The following is a 17,515-nucleotide window of genomic DNA, read 5'->3' on the forward strand; positions in this document are numbered from 1 at the left end:
CCTTCTTGGTGATGTAAACTGATTTTGCAGGATTGCTATACATGAATTTGTCATTTCAGAATCTCAGCAGAAAAATACACAACTATTTTAAAAGTCTACCCACTGAACTGGTTCAGCCATTTGTGTTGCCTGCAGGCACGCACACGGTGATGAAATGACTTCTGCTTCCTAAGAAAAAAAGCAGTTGTTGTCATCAGTAAATGATTCCTTGGTCTTTCAAATGGCACAAGAGGCACATTGTTCTGTGCACGCACTTAAGAAGGAAATGTTTCCTGCTATCTTCCTGCTGCAACTAACAGATAAGATGGGAAGCTAGTTTGCATTTCTTCAACCGTCTCTTTTCTTCAAATCTGTTTTCCAGCACAAAGTTAGAAGTCGGTTTGTCTGACCAAAAGCCCTCGTGTGTACCCAGCCTATTTTGGATTTCTTTACATTTTTTTTTCATTTGATGAGTTGTTAAAGCGATTGCTTCCTTATCTCTTCTTCAATTCATAGTGAGTTGATACCAGGTTTTGAACAAAAAGGCTACTGTGGATTGGCTTGTTCACCCTCTAGTCCATCCTTTTTCTAGCTCCCTGCTGAAGCTTGATTTAAAAGCTGCCTCTCCCAGACTGCGAAACTACTCTTGTTCCAGATGTAAATTAATTGTACCCATTAGATGCACTCCAGGGAGATTTGGAAGGTGGGGGTGATTCGGAACCCACCTTCCTGGCCCTGGTTCTGTTGGAGGTAGTTTTGGCCACGGCAGCTGGGGTTTTCTAACCCCTAAACCACAGTTACTGCTGTAGGTTCCTGAACTAAGTAATTCCAGAAGCCACCTCCTGACTCCCACGTCTCCATTCTTCTAATGATTTTTAAGTTCCTAATTCCCAATATGAAATATCTTTCTGTGAAAAAATACCTAGGAAGACTTCTGTTCCTTGCTTTACACCTTGACTAATATAATTATATTCTTCATTTCCCTATCTGAAGATGCAACCAAAACAACACTAATACCTAACACTTACAGAATGCTTTGTAGTCTCCAAAGTACATGCACGTGAAGTATCTGCATAAATCCTGACCCCAACTCCAAGAACTGGTGGGATGGGCTGCTCTCCCCATTGTACAGATGAGAAAGCTAAGTTTTCTGAGAGTTTTCTCACTCTCATTCATTTGTCTCAGGAGAGTTAGCTGACTTAGGAAGGCATTTACTTAGTAAGAAATGGAGATGAAACTCAATCCCACATTTTATGACTTTTTTTGTCTTTTTAAATTGTAGCTGACATAAAAAGGACACCAGTTTCAGGTGTACCACCCAGTGATTTTGATTCCCAATCATGTCCTTTGACACTAGAAAGCCTCCTAAGGGCAAATGAAAAAGAATAAGCACATGAACACTGGCAATGATTAAGCCTTTTACTTCCTATGGAAAAATGGAAATTAAAAAATAACTTACAAGTACACTCATTTTAATGGTCTTACATTAAATCAGAATAAAACACCTAAGGACAAAATAGAAAATATGGGCTATTTCACAGAGTGTGACTTGGGATCCAGGAAAGCCTGTGCCTCAACTTTACAGGGTCCCTCCTTTGAAGACTCTTTGCTGTTAATCCAGACACATGAAAGGTTCCATCCCATTTTCTAACTCTGGCCACGAATTTTCCTTCTGCACAACCATCTGGCCAAAGCAAGAGCGGGTAGAAGCTTTGGGAAGGCCAAGACTCATTTCCCCATTACTCCCTAATGGCAATTTCACCTAAGATCTACCCCCCTCTCCAACTTGGGCTCCCCCCAAAAGGAAGATTTCCTTTTTCCCTACTTGCTATATAGACATAATTTTTTTATAACTTAGTAAAACATTTTTTCAATGCTCAAGAAACCAAGAAGAAAAGCAGTAAGTAGCCAGGGCTCGTTTTAGACAACTTGAAAAGTGGTCAAATTCTTTCTTTCCACATCCGCCCCTCCTCCTCTTCACATCAGGAGTCTAACCACAGGGTGAAGGTTCAAGAGCTCTGAGAAGCAAAACTTCTGACCACATGGTCCCCACTCCCTGAGAACATCAGCCTGAGAAAGCTCAGCCCTGCAAATCTCTGAGATCACTCCACAGCCAACCTCGAAATACTGGAATTCCACAATCCCTGTCCTTGCTTCCTTTGCTGCGTGCTTCCTTCAGTCTCATATGACTGAAATCAGAAAGGGTCAGAAAACTATCACTTTATAGCATCTTAATTCTGCTCTTGCATCAAAACATTATATGATTCCTTTGCATATAATGCAAAAGGAATTTTTGCATTATAAGAAAAAAACACACAATAAAACTATAAAGAAAAACATTTAAAATTAAGAAGAGAAGAAGGAAGATGAAAAAAAGTAGATCTGATTAGACAAATTTAATTATATCTTTTCTATAAAATAAGACATATAAGAAACTACATGGAAAGGCAACAAGCTCTATACTAACCTGGGGGAAGAGAGAATAAGTTGAATTGTCAATGGTGAATGAGTATAAAAACTCCCCATCATACCACATGCTCTTCCCCATGGGAGAATTCATTTTAGTCATAGCAAAGAGATGGGCGGGGTCACAGCAGTCTTCCATCTGTTTCCTAGGAGAGAAAATAGAGAGAAAAAGGAACAGCAGGTTAAGTGAGCAGCAGCCTCATTCACTTGTCATTCCCACAGAGATGTGCAGCCTTACCTCCGCGCCAACTCGCAAAAGCATCTGTGTCTCCAGGGTGATTAGATTACTATTAATTCATTCTTTCAGCCACCAGAATGCATGACTGGAATTTTTCATAATTAAAAAAAAGTTTAAGAAAAATGCATCAGCTCTCAGATGCAGATGAACTATATCCAAAAGTAGAAATAATCATAATTGCATGTTGATTGATTGATTGATTGATTGATTCAACATCCAGTTCCAGAAGGTGGCTAACTTTGGAAACTGCTGAGATAGTCCGCTACAGCAGAAATGCATTTTATGTGATTTAACAATCAGGTAGTTAGGTTCAGTGATGAGGGACTTTACAGGAGCTGTGTGGAGTAGAGAATGCACCCAAAAGAGGGTGCACTACCCATCTAGAGACAAGATTCAAGAACAGCTCCTGGGAAACTTAAAAATAGAAGCAAAATGAGATGGGTGATGTGATTTCACACACTAGTGGAGCAACCTGCCTTCTAACTGGTAAACCCCATGGGGCTTTGCAGTTCTCATTCTGTCTTAACTCTCAGCAGTGTTCAACACGGTTGAGCAATGTGACCTTCGAGAAGGTCTCCTCACTCCCTTAGTGTCTAGAACACCAGGATCTCCTGAGTCACCTCACCCTTCCGTGCAGGCTGCTCCTCTACTTGGCCCCCCAGTGTAAGCTCTGATAATGTTCTACAGGCCAGTCTTTATATTCCTCTCTAATCAAAACCAATGCCATTTACTCACTGAGCTCTCCTGAGTGAAAGAGCACACTCCCTAGTTCCACCTCTAGCAGGACCTACTGACATAAAAACCACTTCTGAAGACAACCCCACAGAGACATGCTTGCTCAGACATTTTTGCTACCCATGGAACAGAAGCTTAGAGCTGAAATGGGATGGTAACGTGGAGCACTGGTTCGAGTCCTGCCTCTGCCATTTACTAACTCCATAACTGGAGAATGTTAACTGGGATTCAGAACTGGCCTCAGAGACTGTTTCTGAGAATTCACTGAGAATGTGCAAGTGGAAAACATAGTAAAAGTTTAGTACAGGTGCGATAACCCCAACCTCCTTGTAGAGATGAATAAACTGATTCAGTGTTAGGCCACAAAACAAGTCTTAGCAAATTCAAAGAGATTGAAAGGGACTAAGTATCTTCTCTGACCACACTGGCCTGAAACTAGAAATCAATAACAAGAGAAAAACTAGACAATTCATGAATACATGGAAATTAAACAATACTCTATTGTACAATCAATGGATCAAAGAAGAAATTAAAGTGAAAATTAAAAAAGTCTATTGATACAGCTCTGACTGGTATAGCTTGGTCAGTTGGATGGTGCCCTGCAAACTGAAAGGTCACTGGTTCAATTCCTGCTCAGGGCATATGCTTGGATTGCAGGCCACATGTCTGACTGGGGGCATGCGAGAGGCAATTGATTGATGTTTCTCTCACACACTGGTGTTTCTCCCCCTCTTTTTCTCCTTCCCTTCCCTTCTCTCTAAAAATAAATAAATAAAATATTTTTAAAAGTTTATTGATATAAACAAAAATGGAAATATAACATACTAGAACTTGTGGGATATAGCAAAAAGTAGTTCAATAGAGAAGTTCATAGCAATAAATGCCTACATTAAGAAGCAAGAAAGATCACAAATAAACAACCTAACTCTACACCATAAGCCATTAGAAAAAGAACAACGTTGGCAGAAGAAAGGAAATAACATAGACTACAGCAGAAATAAACACAATAGAAAACAGAAAAACAATAGAAAAAATCAACCAAAGTAAAATTTGGTTATTTGAAAAGATGAACAAAATCAACAAGCCCTTAGGAACAACCAAGGGAAAAAGAAAAAGAAATATAAATGAAACCAACAAAATATAAATGAAAAATGAAACTACAGCTGATACCACAGAAGCTCAAAGGATCACAAAAGGCTGCTATTACCAATGATACACCAACAAACTGAACAATCTATAAGAAATGAAAAAATTCCTAGAAACACACAATTCACCAAGACTGAATCAGGAACAAATAGAAAAATCAAAGTAGACCAGTTACTAATAAGGAGATTAAACCAATAATCAAATACCTCCCAAGGAAGGAAAACCCAGGAACAGATGGCTCCACTGGAGAATGTACCAACATTTAAATATGAATGAACACCAATCCTTCTCAAACTCTTCCAAAAAAATTAAAGAGGAGGAAACACTCCCAAACTCATATAATGAGGCCAGCATTATCCTGATTCCAAAACCAAAAAAGGATACTAAAAAAAAAGTGTGGGCCAAAAATCCCTCATAAATATAGATGCAAAAACTCTCAGTAAAATACTAGCAAACTCAACTTGGCAGCACATTAAAAAAATCATACGCCACGGTCGAGCAGGATTTTTCCCTGGGATGCAAGGATTGTTCACGATATGCAAATCAAGCAATGTGATAGACATTGATTAAAAAGAAAAAAAAACATATAATCATCCTAATGGACACAAAAATAAACAACAAATGCAACAAAATTCAACATCTACTTAAGATAAAAAAAAAAACACTTTAAAAAGCAGGTATAAAAGGAAATTACCTCAACATAATAAAGGCCAAATCTGACAAGCCCAGACTTAACATCACACTCAGTGGTGAAAGGCTTAAAGTTCTTTCTCTAAGATCAAGAACAAAACAAGAGTTCCCACTTTCACCACTCTTAACATAGTCTTGGAAGTCCTAGCTAGAGCAATTGGGGAAATAAAATGCATCATAATTGGAAAAAAAGAAGTTAAACTGTCTCTATTTGAAGATGGTGTGATTTTTTATATCAATAAATCCCAAAGACCCAACCGAAAAGCAATTGGGTCTAAAAAGTAAATCCAGTAAAGCTGCAGAATACAAAATTAACATGCAAAAACCAGTGCTGTTTCTATACACTAACTACAAATTCTCTGAAAATAAAAAAAGAAATTGATCCCATTGATGACAGCATCAAAAACAATAAAATGCTTAGGAATAAACATAACTAAGGAAGTAAAAAATCTCTATTCTAAAAACTGCAAGACATTAATGAAAAATGTCAAAGAATACACAAATAAGTGGAAAGGTATCCCATGCTCATGAATCAGAGAAATTGTCAAATTGGCAATACTACCAAAAGCCATCTACAGATTTGTGAAAGTCGACCTAAGTAGGGCCATTTTATAAAGGAGCCAAAGCAGCATAGGAAATGCAGTCAATAATATTGGAACAGCTGTGTATGGAGTCAGGTGGGTACTGGATAAATCAGGGGGATCACTTTGTTAAAGTATATGATTGTCTAACCACTGTGCTGTACACCTGAAATTACTGCAAAATAATATGGAATATAAACAGCTATTTAACAAAAGAGTTTAAAAAAATAAACAAAATAAAACTCAAGTTAAAGGGCTACAGAAATGTGAAATAGTAGTCACTATCATTTAAAGGAAATGGAGAGGTTAATACTTAGATTTCATTCTTTCAATATGCACTTCTTCCTATCTCTTTAGAACACGTCCTGGAAAATATATGCCCCTGAGGGATTTTATTCATCTCTCAAATTTAGTGTAGCACTGTTGACAGACTATAGATTGCCACCTGTTTTTGTAAATTAAAAAAAAACCACCATAGGTAAATTATTTCTCAATAAAACTGAAATAAAGCTCCCTGGGTTTCCAGTTCCTACTGTGGACCTTGACATCCGGACCCCTCCATGACCCAGCCACTCCTCTTTGTCATGATCCTCACCTTGGTCATCTAACCAAGGCCACACTGTGGCACAGCTCAGTTTTAAACCCTGACCTAACTCCAGGCACTCTGGTCTTAACCAATGCCCCTTTACTCTATCCCACTTGAACTTGTGTTGTTTCCAGGGCTGTCTCCCTTACTGCCTCTGATGGCAGGGACTGTGTCTGGTTCATCAGCTAAGAAACAGTTTATACTTATTAAGAGTGGTCTAGATAATTTGGACAAACTATCAAAAAACAATTAGAGGTCCTGGCTGGGTAGCTCAGTTGGTTAGGGCATTGCCCCAATATGCCAAGGTTGCATGTTCAATCCTGGGTCAAGGCACATACAAGAATCAATTAATGAATACATAAAGAAGTAGAATAACAATTCAGTGTCTCTCTTTCTCTTTCAAATTAGTAAATTTAAAAACAATTAGAAAAGCTGGACAAAAAACAAAATCATTTTGAGAGCATCTGAGAATTAACAAGGAGTAAAAAAAAATGAGGTCAAGATCTAGGAGAATAAAGAAACTTGGAAAGGGCAGTCCCACATTTAGGACTCCTTTGTTGGTAAGGGCATCTGGTGGTGGTTCTAGAAGAGGCAGCTGAAAGGCTGAAAACCTGAGCAAAATTTCCAAAAGACTTTTGGAACTGGGGACATGAAAACTGGAGTTCAAAGGATGCCAAGGAGATGTGGTCCTGATAAAATCCCTTACTTTTTTGGTTGGTATAGATACCTTAAAAGTATGTGTGTACTAGAAATAGACCAGCCCTTGAAGGAACTGAAGCCCCACTTTGAATGATTCAATCTCTGGCTGGACTGAGATCATTCAATTATACCCTCGCTGTCTGAAGATAACATCATCTTAGTCCTCAACTGTCTTCTCAATTTTCAGAAACAATGTCTGACACATCATTAAAACCACCCATATATAACAAAGAAACAAGAAAATGTGATTAAAATTGAGAGGAACAATAGACAATAATAGCCACAAAACAGGGATAAAGATAATGAAGTTTTCAGACAGAAACATTAAAATAATTGTGCTTAATACGTTTGAAGAAACAAAAGATCGTGAATTTTAACAAACAAATGGAAGCTGAAAAAAGAGAAACATAGGAAGAAGCCACCTGTAAATATTTGTTGAAAGGAAAGGCCAAGTTGATGAACCTTGTTCAATGACCTTCAACTAGTAGACTCTGACCTCTGTGCCAGGCCAAGGAAAAATCTTGGGCAGCGCAGCATCCTGATTCAAAGCATGGCCCCTGCAGCCAGACTGCCTGCATCTGGACCCCGGACTTCTCATTTACAACTATGTACCCTGGAGCAAGTTCCTCAGCCTCTCTCAAGGGCTCAGCCTTGAGATGATAAAACAGGAATGCCTGCTTAGTTAAGAGGACTACGAGTTGGTATTTGTAAAGTTCTTAGAATTGTGCCTGGCTCTATGTTCTATTGTACATAAGTAGTAAAGTGTAAGTATTTGTAAATAAAAAGGTGAATTCAGTTCAATAGAGAAAGAGAGAATAGAAAATAGGTAACCTTAGGAAAAATACTACATCATTTTTCGGCCCCACTGATATTTATAAATTTTTTTTAAATAATGTAAGGCAGAACAACAAAGTTAAGATTACATGAGAAAGCAAATCTTTATAAATTATTTGATGTCTTAGTATTCAAAATTTTAAAGAAAATAACCTTTAAAAACTATATTTGGGATGGGATTATGGGGGAAAGGGGAGATAGGTTTTTAGGAACATATATAAGGACACATGGACAATTAAACAAAAAAACTATATTTAATTTTCAGTTATTTAATTTAATTTAGATAATGAGATGTTCAGGGAAAAATTGTCCTAGTTGGAAACTTCATATCTTATTATGAAGAATTAATAGTTAAATGCCACATTTGGCCCTAATGAATTCATGAGGAAAAAAAGCTCTTAAAAATATCATCAGAAATCATCATGACCCAGTCCTAATAAAGAATTTCTCATATACCTCTTACCTGCTTTATTCTTCTCTACAGCCCTTAACACTATTTATACACTAGAGATTTAACTTAGTTTGCTTATCATCCATCTCCCTAATCTCAGAGCATAGACCGTGAGGAAAGAAACTTCGTCTTCCATTCACTACTGGATCATCTTCTCCGGAAATGGTGGCTGATACTCCGAACAGGCATTTAATACATGTTGATTAAAGAAATAAATAGCAAATAGGAAAGAAAGAAGGAAACATTAGAGAAACAAAAGAATCTCAATGCATGTTTTGTTCTCACTAATCAAAATTCAAATAGAAGAAGTCAGTGCTTTTCAGTTTTAGTCCATGGAGACCAAAAACCAAAAGATTGTCAAAATAATTGCTACAGACTGGTAAACATCGCCAGTAGTAGCAGATCCAGGACTTCTGAGATGCTGACTGATAAATCCCAAGTTTCTTATGCTGTGCATTGAACATTAGTCTGATTACAGCTAGCACCCCTTTAGGACCGCAGAATTGCCACACAGGGACCACATGAACTGACAGTGCTAACGAAGTGTCTCCTTCACCATGGTGTCAAACATGCAAAATTTGACTTTACAGTGTTTGCTAAGGTGTGAGAAGGCTTCAGATTTAATCTTGTCTCAAAAAACTTCTTTCTATTCCATTAATATCTAACCAGTCAATTATAAATTTTAACGTTTGGCTTTTGGCCAAAATGTGTATGTACTGCCATTTCCTCCAAACAGCTAAATCAATAGTCCTTATTGTAAACTGTCCTGAGTTGAGTTCCTAAAATTCCTTTTAGACGATTATATATCAAGTCCTTGGGTTAATGTCACAGAACCTCGGATTTATTGCTGAAAATGTGGCCACGTTCTGCAACAGAGAAGGTTTTCAAATTGAGATCGTGCATATAAAGCACCACTAAGCACATTAGATGGTCTTGATAAATACTCATTTCATTCTCTTTAGTAATTAGGGACCACACGACTCTGCTCACCTCACAGAATAACTTATTATTATTAGTTTATTAGTTATAATGTTGCAATAGTTACCCCCATCCACTCCCAAACATGTCCCAATCTGGATGATAAATTATATGTTCACTCTTTTAAGAAGAGAAGCTAACCAGCTGGCACCCAGTAAAAGAGGGCTTTTGCTTAGGTGAGGAGTCTGGTGGCCTACAATGAAATCAGAGAAGTTTCTTATTCTAAATGGCAGAGTCACGATAAGAACTGGTGGAAGGTAAAGATTGGACTATCAATCTTTAGCCCCCCCCAAAAAAGATATTTTTCCCCCAAACTAAAGAAATCTTTGTCTTAAATGATGAGTTTTGAAAGAAGTTTAAAAGCCCGGAGTCACCGTTGACTGAGGGCCCAGGATCTAGAGCAAAACCCTGCAGAACTTGCCCTGGAGGGAACCCGCAGTGGGGCCCTGCCCGGGGGCGGGGGTGGGGGGGAGCGGTGGCCGTGGGCACACGTGGCAGCATCGCCATCTCTGTGGCAGAGGCGAGAGCTTCTGTCCACATAAGAGATCCAAAATATACCCTCCAAATATGGTAGGGATTTGTATTATCTAATAATTTTATTTTAATTTTCAGTTACAGTTCACATTCAATGTTGTTTTGTGTTAATTTCAGGTATACAGCATAATGGTCAGGCAATGGTATACTTTCCAACATGTTCCCCTAATATTTCAAGTACCCACCTTACACAACATGTGGTTATTACAATAATACTGACGATGTATCCTATGCCGTACTTTACATCCCAGTGACTATTTTGTAACTACCAATTCGTACTTCTCAACCCCTTCGCCTTTTTCGTCCAGCCCCGAAACCTCCTTGCCCTCTGGCAACCATCTCCACTGGTCTCCACCTCCATGAGTCTGTTTCTGTTCTGTTTGTTCATTTATATTGTTCTTTAGATCCCACATTTAAATGAGATCATATGGTATTTGCCTTTCTTTTACTGACTTATTTGCATACATCTGATTTTTCATAAAATTCTCTTAAATGGTGAGTAGAAGTACTTCCATTTGCTTATTGGTTAAAATAGTGTTTTCTACAGATAAAGTCTTTTCAAACATTGACCTTCTGGATAATTTGCCAGGAATATAAAAAAATGTAGAAAATCAGCTCTTATGTACTACTTTAGACAGCAAGTAATCTTTTATTTAGCATCATTTTATTTACAGCATTTGAAATGACTGCATGAGAAAGGAAAAGTGTTTGTTCCAAAGAGAGGTAGATTATGTTACGAGTAGCCAGCATTTCTCCAAAAAGAGGCAGATCAGAAAAGGAGAAAGTGTTAGAGCACAAATACTTAAAGGATGATCTTGTTTTTCCTAATGTATATTTGTTTTATAATGTACTCAATAAGCATACAGGGTTATTTGAATTAAAGAACCTAAATTTTTCCAGGAAAGGTTTCGGTGAATTTCTATCTTCAGTCGTCCTATTTATGCTTACTTGTCCCTATAGCTAGAAGGATTCCAATACTATCCTTGATGAGTCACCTGTTTGCTGCTTTAGTTACTGGGCTCCTTTGGACAGCACTCATTATGTGATTCACTGAGCAAATCCTTACTGAGCACTTTCTGTGTGCTCAGTTCTACACTAGGCACTACAGTGGAGGGAAGGGGAGGGGAGGGGCAGGGAACACCCTGCTCTTTTAAATTCTAATGGAGAAGCCAGACAAACAAGATAAATCAAGTATGTGGGTAAGGAGGCCAGGGTACAGTTTTTAACAGGGGACTAAGCAATCCTCACTGGGTAAGGGACGCTTAGGAAAGACCAGAGAAGGAGGTAAGGAAGTAAGTCACATGGATACCAAGAGAATTTTTCAGTTATGTATGTTTAATCTTTATGAACAAAACTCTCTCTCTTGGTCTATTCATAGCATCACAATGAAACACTTAAGTGGATATATATCAAATTTGGATACCATGTTTTCAGTGGGCTGAAACTAAAACACAGGTTTGGGGGAACGCAGCAAATTCACTTCGGAGGCTTGAGCAGGAGCACGGGGAGGGGGCCAGTGCATCCACTCAGAGAAGCGGTGGAGCAGTGATCTGAGAGAACACGGGGTCCTGCATGAAACTCCATACTCCACTGAGTTTTAATCTTGCCCAAGTGGCAGATATTCCAAGTTACAAATTACACTGATTTACAACTGAGCTGTTTCTCCAATGCACAAGTTTTCCCAGCAGGGTGGGATGCAGTGGCCTTTCTCTATGTAATCATGATCAACAGCATTACCGGATAGCACTAGGATGCCAAGACATCAGGTATCAAAACTAAGAGCTCTATTCGGGAACATCTTTTCCTTTTTTGCTTAAATGACACCTAGGTCTGAGATTACTTCTGTTAAAGATGAGTAGAAGTTAGTGGAAGGCAAAGCAAATAAAAAGGAGAGACAAAGTTATAGACACTGTATTATGAGTTTTCCAAATCACACAGGTTCTTCTAGACAAGGGAACTCAACCAACAAACATTAAGATGAGCATGGGGGTGGCAGAGTTTAGGAGGGTAAGTCCAGGAGTCAAGCTCCTTGGATGCAGGCATTTGTCCCCAAATTCTTCCAGGCCATAATTGCCTCTTCCATGATTTACATTACATACTTTTGGTATTTCTATAACTGTTCCCGCACTTGAACGGATTCAAAATTATTTTCTGAGAAAAATTTCATCTCTGCCTTATGACCCATTTCCACAGGAAGGGATTCCGTGTAACAACACAAGCCAGAATGCCTCAATTTTCTTAACAGAATAGTAGCTGTGCCACCTGCTTGTCTAAAATATATGGCTCCTTCTTCTCTCAGCACAGATATCAGCATTTGAGGTTGTCGACGACCTTTAATGGACTATAATCTAGTCCCCATCAAATGTGTGATTAAAGGAATGAGTATTAGGAGAGACAAAGGGATGCTAACTGATTTTCCCCTAGGAGCTAGATTCTTTACATTCTTTCCCTATATCAAGTCAAATCACATGCAAGTCAACAACTATTTTTAGACCCAAATAGACACTTCTCCAGAGAGGACTCACAGATGGCCCATAGATGTCTGAAAAGATGCTCAACATCACTAGCCATCAGAGAGATGCAAATTAAAACCACAGTGAAATATCACCTCATAAAGGTCAGAAATGCTATTATCAATAAATCAACAAACAACAAGTGCTGGTGAGGATGTGGAGGAAAGGGAACCCTAGTGCATCGTTGGTGGGAATGCAGACTGGGGCAGCCACTGTGGAAAACAGTATGGAGATACCTCAAAAAACTAAAAATGGATCTGCCTTTTGACCCAGATGTCCTACTTCTGAGAATATATTCTAAGAAATCCAAAACACTAATTTTAAAGAACATAAGCACCCCTATGTTCATCACACCATTATTTACACTCATCAAGATATGGAAGCAACCCAAGTGTCCATCAGTAAATGAGTGGATAAAACAACTATGGGACATTTACATAATGGAGTTTTACTTGTCCATAAAAAAAAAAAGAGAATTTTACCCTTTGCGACAATACGGATGGATATAGAGAACATGATGCTAAGTGAAATAAGTCAGCCAGAGAAAAACAAATACTATATGATTTCACTGATATGTGGAATCTAATGAAGAAATGAACTAACAAGCAAACTAGAGGCAAACTCACAGATGGAGAGCAGGCTGACAGCTATTGGGGGAGACTTGGGAGGTGGAGGGATAGAGCAAAAAGGAAAAAGAACTCTTGAACATGGACAACAGTGGTGATTGCAGGAAGGAGGAGAGTATATGGGGGTTAAATGGAAATGGAATAAGTACGGTTAAAAATTTTTAGGAAAATAACTATTTTTAAATGTCCACACTATGAACTTTCATAGATGAGAACAGGGTTATTCTTCAGGTCAAACATGTCAGCTAAGCTTACTACCAACATATTGTGAAAACAGGCAGACATTTCGCCTCATCCATCCAGCATCCTCACTTTGCTGCTACGTTAGCTACATTTGTACTGAATTTTTAATTGCTTGTGAATACCATTGACCCCCATTGTGATAGAAAAGTGCAGAGGTGTTGAGAGAGTTGACAGCAACAGTTACAGAGAAATGTAGGCTTGGAAATGGAAACAAAAGTACAGATGATTATTCAAAACTGAAAGCACTGAGAAAATAAAGGATATTACAAGTATAGACGGAATGAGTCATCTGACAAAGAGTGACTAAAAGAAACAACAATTAGCAAAAGAAGAGGGAAATGACAGATGAAATGGATGATTTTTTTTGTTGTTTGTCAATAAAGGATTAGAAGAGACTGAAAACCAGAGACTGGATAAACCTACTATGATGGATTCAGTGCTTGGAGACTAACAAGACTGGGAGAAGTCCAACAATGTTGAGTTTACTGCTAAAGAAAGAGCATAGTTGTCAAATGCCTATGAACCCAATGACAATTGAGGGTAATGATGGGTATTATAAAAAATTTAAAGAAAATGGTATAAGTACTGCTGATGAAAATATGTAGCAAGCCACAGCCATGTAAGCTTCCTTACCTTAAGATCACTCTGAATCTGTCCCTTACAGGGGATAGAGGTGAATTGCTTACAGAGTACCTGCTGAGGAGGAATCCCTCACAACAAAACTTGTGGACTTGAGAGAAGCGATCTAACTGGCAATACAACAGAAGTGGAAGAGCACATTTTCAAGGGAGGGACTCAGACTCTATTTGGTAGAAACGTATTTGGGAAAGCAAGATTAAAAATCCCTTTGATCACTTTGGACTTAGAAACAACTTTTGGACCTGTAACCTATACAAAAGTTGAAAAATCTGTGAATTAGCTAACCATCCTGTAAAATGCCTTCACCAAGTTACATTACAAAGTTATGTTTTTATCAAAGGTCGGCAAAAGAAACAGCTGCATCAAGAATACCGGTCATGACTTCTGTTCAAGACAGAGGCAAAGGTAAACTCGGCTCGCCTCCTCAGACACCCGCAGCAAAAACTACAACTACAAAACAAGTATCAACCGGAATTGTCATAAAATCAAGCTGTATGGAAGTTCAACAACCAAGGAATTAAAGAAGAAACATTCATCCAGACAGGTAGGAGGGGTGGAGACACAGAGATGTGCAGACAGATGTGGAGACATGGAGACATGGGATGGGTGGTCCCACAGCCACATGCGGTGAATAAAAATAGGAAGGGATACCTTGGGAGTGAGAGATTGCAGCCTCATACCTGACCACCCAGCCCAGGCTTCCATCACCAGGAAGATAAGTCCCCACAACTTCTGGCTGTAAAAACCAGTGGGGATTGGGGTGGCGAAAGCGACTGTAGTATTCTTAGGAGTCTCCTCTTAAAGGGCCTATAACGGACTTAGGACTTATATAGACTCACTCCCTCTGGGCTTCAGCACCAGGACAGCAGCTTGAAAGGCACCAGTGATATACAGGAAGCAAATTAAGTATCTGGCATCAGGGTGAGAGCTGGGGGACAACTTTCTCCCAGACAAAAAGGCAGGCAGAGTCCACTGTCCCTTTTCTGAACCCTCCTCCATAGAGCCACAGAGCTGGCAGGCAAGCGGGTGCCATATCTGAGACTCTACCAACCTGGCTCACACCAGTGGCATATGGTAAGAAATTCAAGGGTCTGGCATCAGGACAGGTGCTGGGGGATAGCTTCCTTCTGGACAAAATTCTAGAGGCCAGGCAGCAGCATTGTCTCCTTTCTGAGCCCTCACCAACACAGAGCCGAAGAGTGGGACACCACATCAAAACTCCATCAACCTGGTTCACATGGGTTTCCCTGCACTGGCATTTACCTAAGGCCCCATCCCATCCAACTTACCAGTGCACTTATGTACAATAGGCTCCATTACTAAGACGGCAAGTAAAGCAGCTATACAAGGAGGCTGGTAAAATGAGGAGACAGAGAAATAGGGCCCAAATGAAAGAACAGAAGAAGACTCCAGAGAAAGAACTAAACAAAATGGAGAAGCAATCTATCAAAGCCTAAAACACTGATTATTAGGATGATCAAGGGACTCATTGGGTACTTCAACAACATAAAAAAGACACAGCAAGGAATGAAGGTTACACTAAGTGAAATAAAGAAAAATTTACAGAGAACCAACAGTGGAGTAGATGAAGCCAAGAATCAAATCAATGATTTGGAACATAAGGAAGAAAAAAATTCAATCAGAACAGCAAGAAGAAAAATGAATCAAAAAAACAAGGACAGGCTAAGGAGTCTCTGGGGCAACTTCAAATGTACTAACATTTGAATCATAACGGTACTGGAAGGAGAAGAGAAAGAGCAAGAAACTGAAAATTTATTTGAAGAAATAATGGCAGAAAAGTTCCCTCATTTGGTGAAGGAAATAGGCAAACAAGTCCAGGAAGCACAGAGAGTTCCAAACAAGATGGACACAAAGAGGCCCACACCAAGACACATAATTAAAATGCCAAAGTTTAAAGATAAAGAGAAAGCCTTAAAAGCATTAAGAGAAAGGCAGAGAGTTACATCAAAGGAATCTGCATAAGATTGTCAGCTGATTTCTCAAAAGAAACTTTGCAGGCTAGGAGGGACTGGCAAAAAGTGTTCAAAGTGATGAAAAGCATGGACTTACAACCCAGATTACTAGGTTATCCAGCAAAGCTATAATTTAGAATTGAAGGGCAGATAAAGTGCTTCCCAGACAAGATAAAGCAAAAGGAGTTCATCATCACCAAGCCATTATTATATGAAATGTTAAAGGGACTTATTTAATAAAAAAAGATCCAAACTATGAATATTAAAATGTGAATAAATTCAATCAGCAACTGAATCTTAAAAACAAACACTAAGCAAACAAACAGAACAGAAAGAGAATCATACGTACAAAATGGAGATCAATTTGGAGGGCTGTTAGTTGATAGGGGGAAAGGGGAGAATGGGAAAAGGTCAAGTATTAAGAAGTACAAATTGGTAGGTACAAAATGTACAGAGGGATATTAAGAACAGTATTGGAGTAGACATAGAACTTATAAGCATGACCCATGGACATGAACTAAGGGTGAGATTGTTGGAGGGAATGGGAGGTACCAGGTGGAAGAAGGAAAGGAGGAAAATTGGGAAAACTGTAATTACATAATTAATAAAATGTTTTTAAAAGAATAGCAGTCATGAAATAGCAATGAAAAGGAAGATAGTAGTTAATATGTATCCATAGTCTTGTTTATCTGCATAACTTATTCCTTGAATTTAGTGTCAGGAAAATGTTTTATAATTACATTAAAGTATGAATTTCTACTTATCAAACAATACAAATTATTTTGATCCATTTCTTATGTGTTCCTCTGGTCTGGGTCATTAGGAAGTTCAGAGGTTAAGTACAGTATTTATAAAACTATCTCAGTCTCAATTCCATGGACTGCTTCCATGGACTAAGGAGCCCTCTCCTCTTTATTAATGGCTATTTTTAAAATGCCAATGTGTTATATATTTTATTTTAAATTTTAAAATGTTAATTTTAGAAATTTTCAAATACAAATTAGAAAAATAGCCAAAAATAAACACCACAAGAATCCATACAAAGATAACCATTATTAGTAGATTGTTTTGTGTGCATTTTTATGCACTAATTGAATTATTCCCTTAGTCAACAAACATTTGACAAATATTTATTGTATATGTAGTATGTATCAAATACAACATAATTCTGGAAACTGAAGATACAGCAGTAAAATATAGGCTCAGCACTTGCACTTTTGATATGGGGATTTAGTCTGTTTACAATTTAGTGATGCTACAAACAACCTGAGGGCTGACATTCTCATGCTTAAATTTGTGAACACATCCATGACTATTTTCTTGGGATAAACGTTTATGAGCATTTGATGAATTAAAAAGTAAATACTAGGGGGGTTCCTCTTGCTTCAGAATTTACACCATCTTTGACTTCCTTTGTTTTCCCATCATAATATTTATGTATGTATGTATGTATGTATGTTTGTTTAAATTGTTCAAGTACAGTTTTCTGCCCTTTACCCCCATCCCAGCCCAACCCCTGAGCACTTCCCACGTCCTTCCCATTTCTACCTGCCCCCCTTGTTTTTGTCCATGTGTCTTTTATACTTGTTTCTGAAAACCCTTCC

At 38.4% G+C, this 17,515-nt stretch overlaps 1 protein-coding gene across 1 annotated transcript in view; it reads right to left on the bottom strand.

Annotated features, from left to right (window-relative positions):
* ST8SIA1 (ST8 alpha-N-acetyl-neuraminide alpha-2,8-sialyltransferase 1) overlaps positions 1–17,515 on the bottom strand; it is a 135,215-nt gene that overhangs the window by 79,786 nt on the left and 37,914 nt on the right. The window contains exon 2 of the mRNA XM_037144803.2: positions 2,447–2,591. Coding sequence (XP_037000698.1) covers positions 2,447–2,591 — 145 coding nt within the window. The remainder of the gene's footprint in view (positions 1–2,446; positions 2,592–17,515) is intronic.

The sequence above is a fragment of the Artibeus jamaicensis genome, unplaced genomic scaffold (genome assembly GCF_021234435.1).
Source record: "Artibeus jamaicensis isolate MK-2021 breed Jamaican fruit bat unplaced genomic scaffold, CSHL_Jam_final contig_233, whole genome shotgun sequence".
In the NCBI taxonomy this organism is placed as follows: Eukaryota; Metazoa; Chordata; class Mammalia; order Chiroptera; family Phyllostomidae; genus Artibeus; species Artibeus jamaicensis.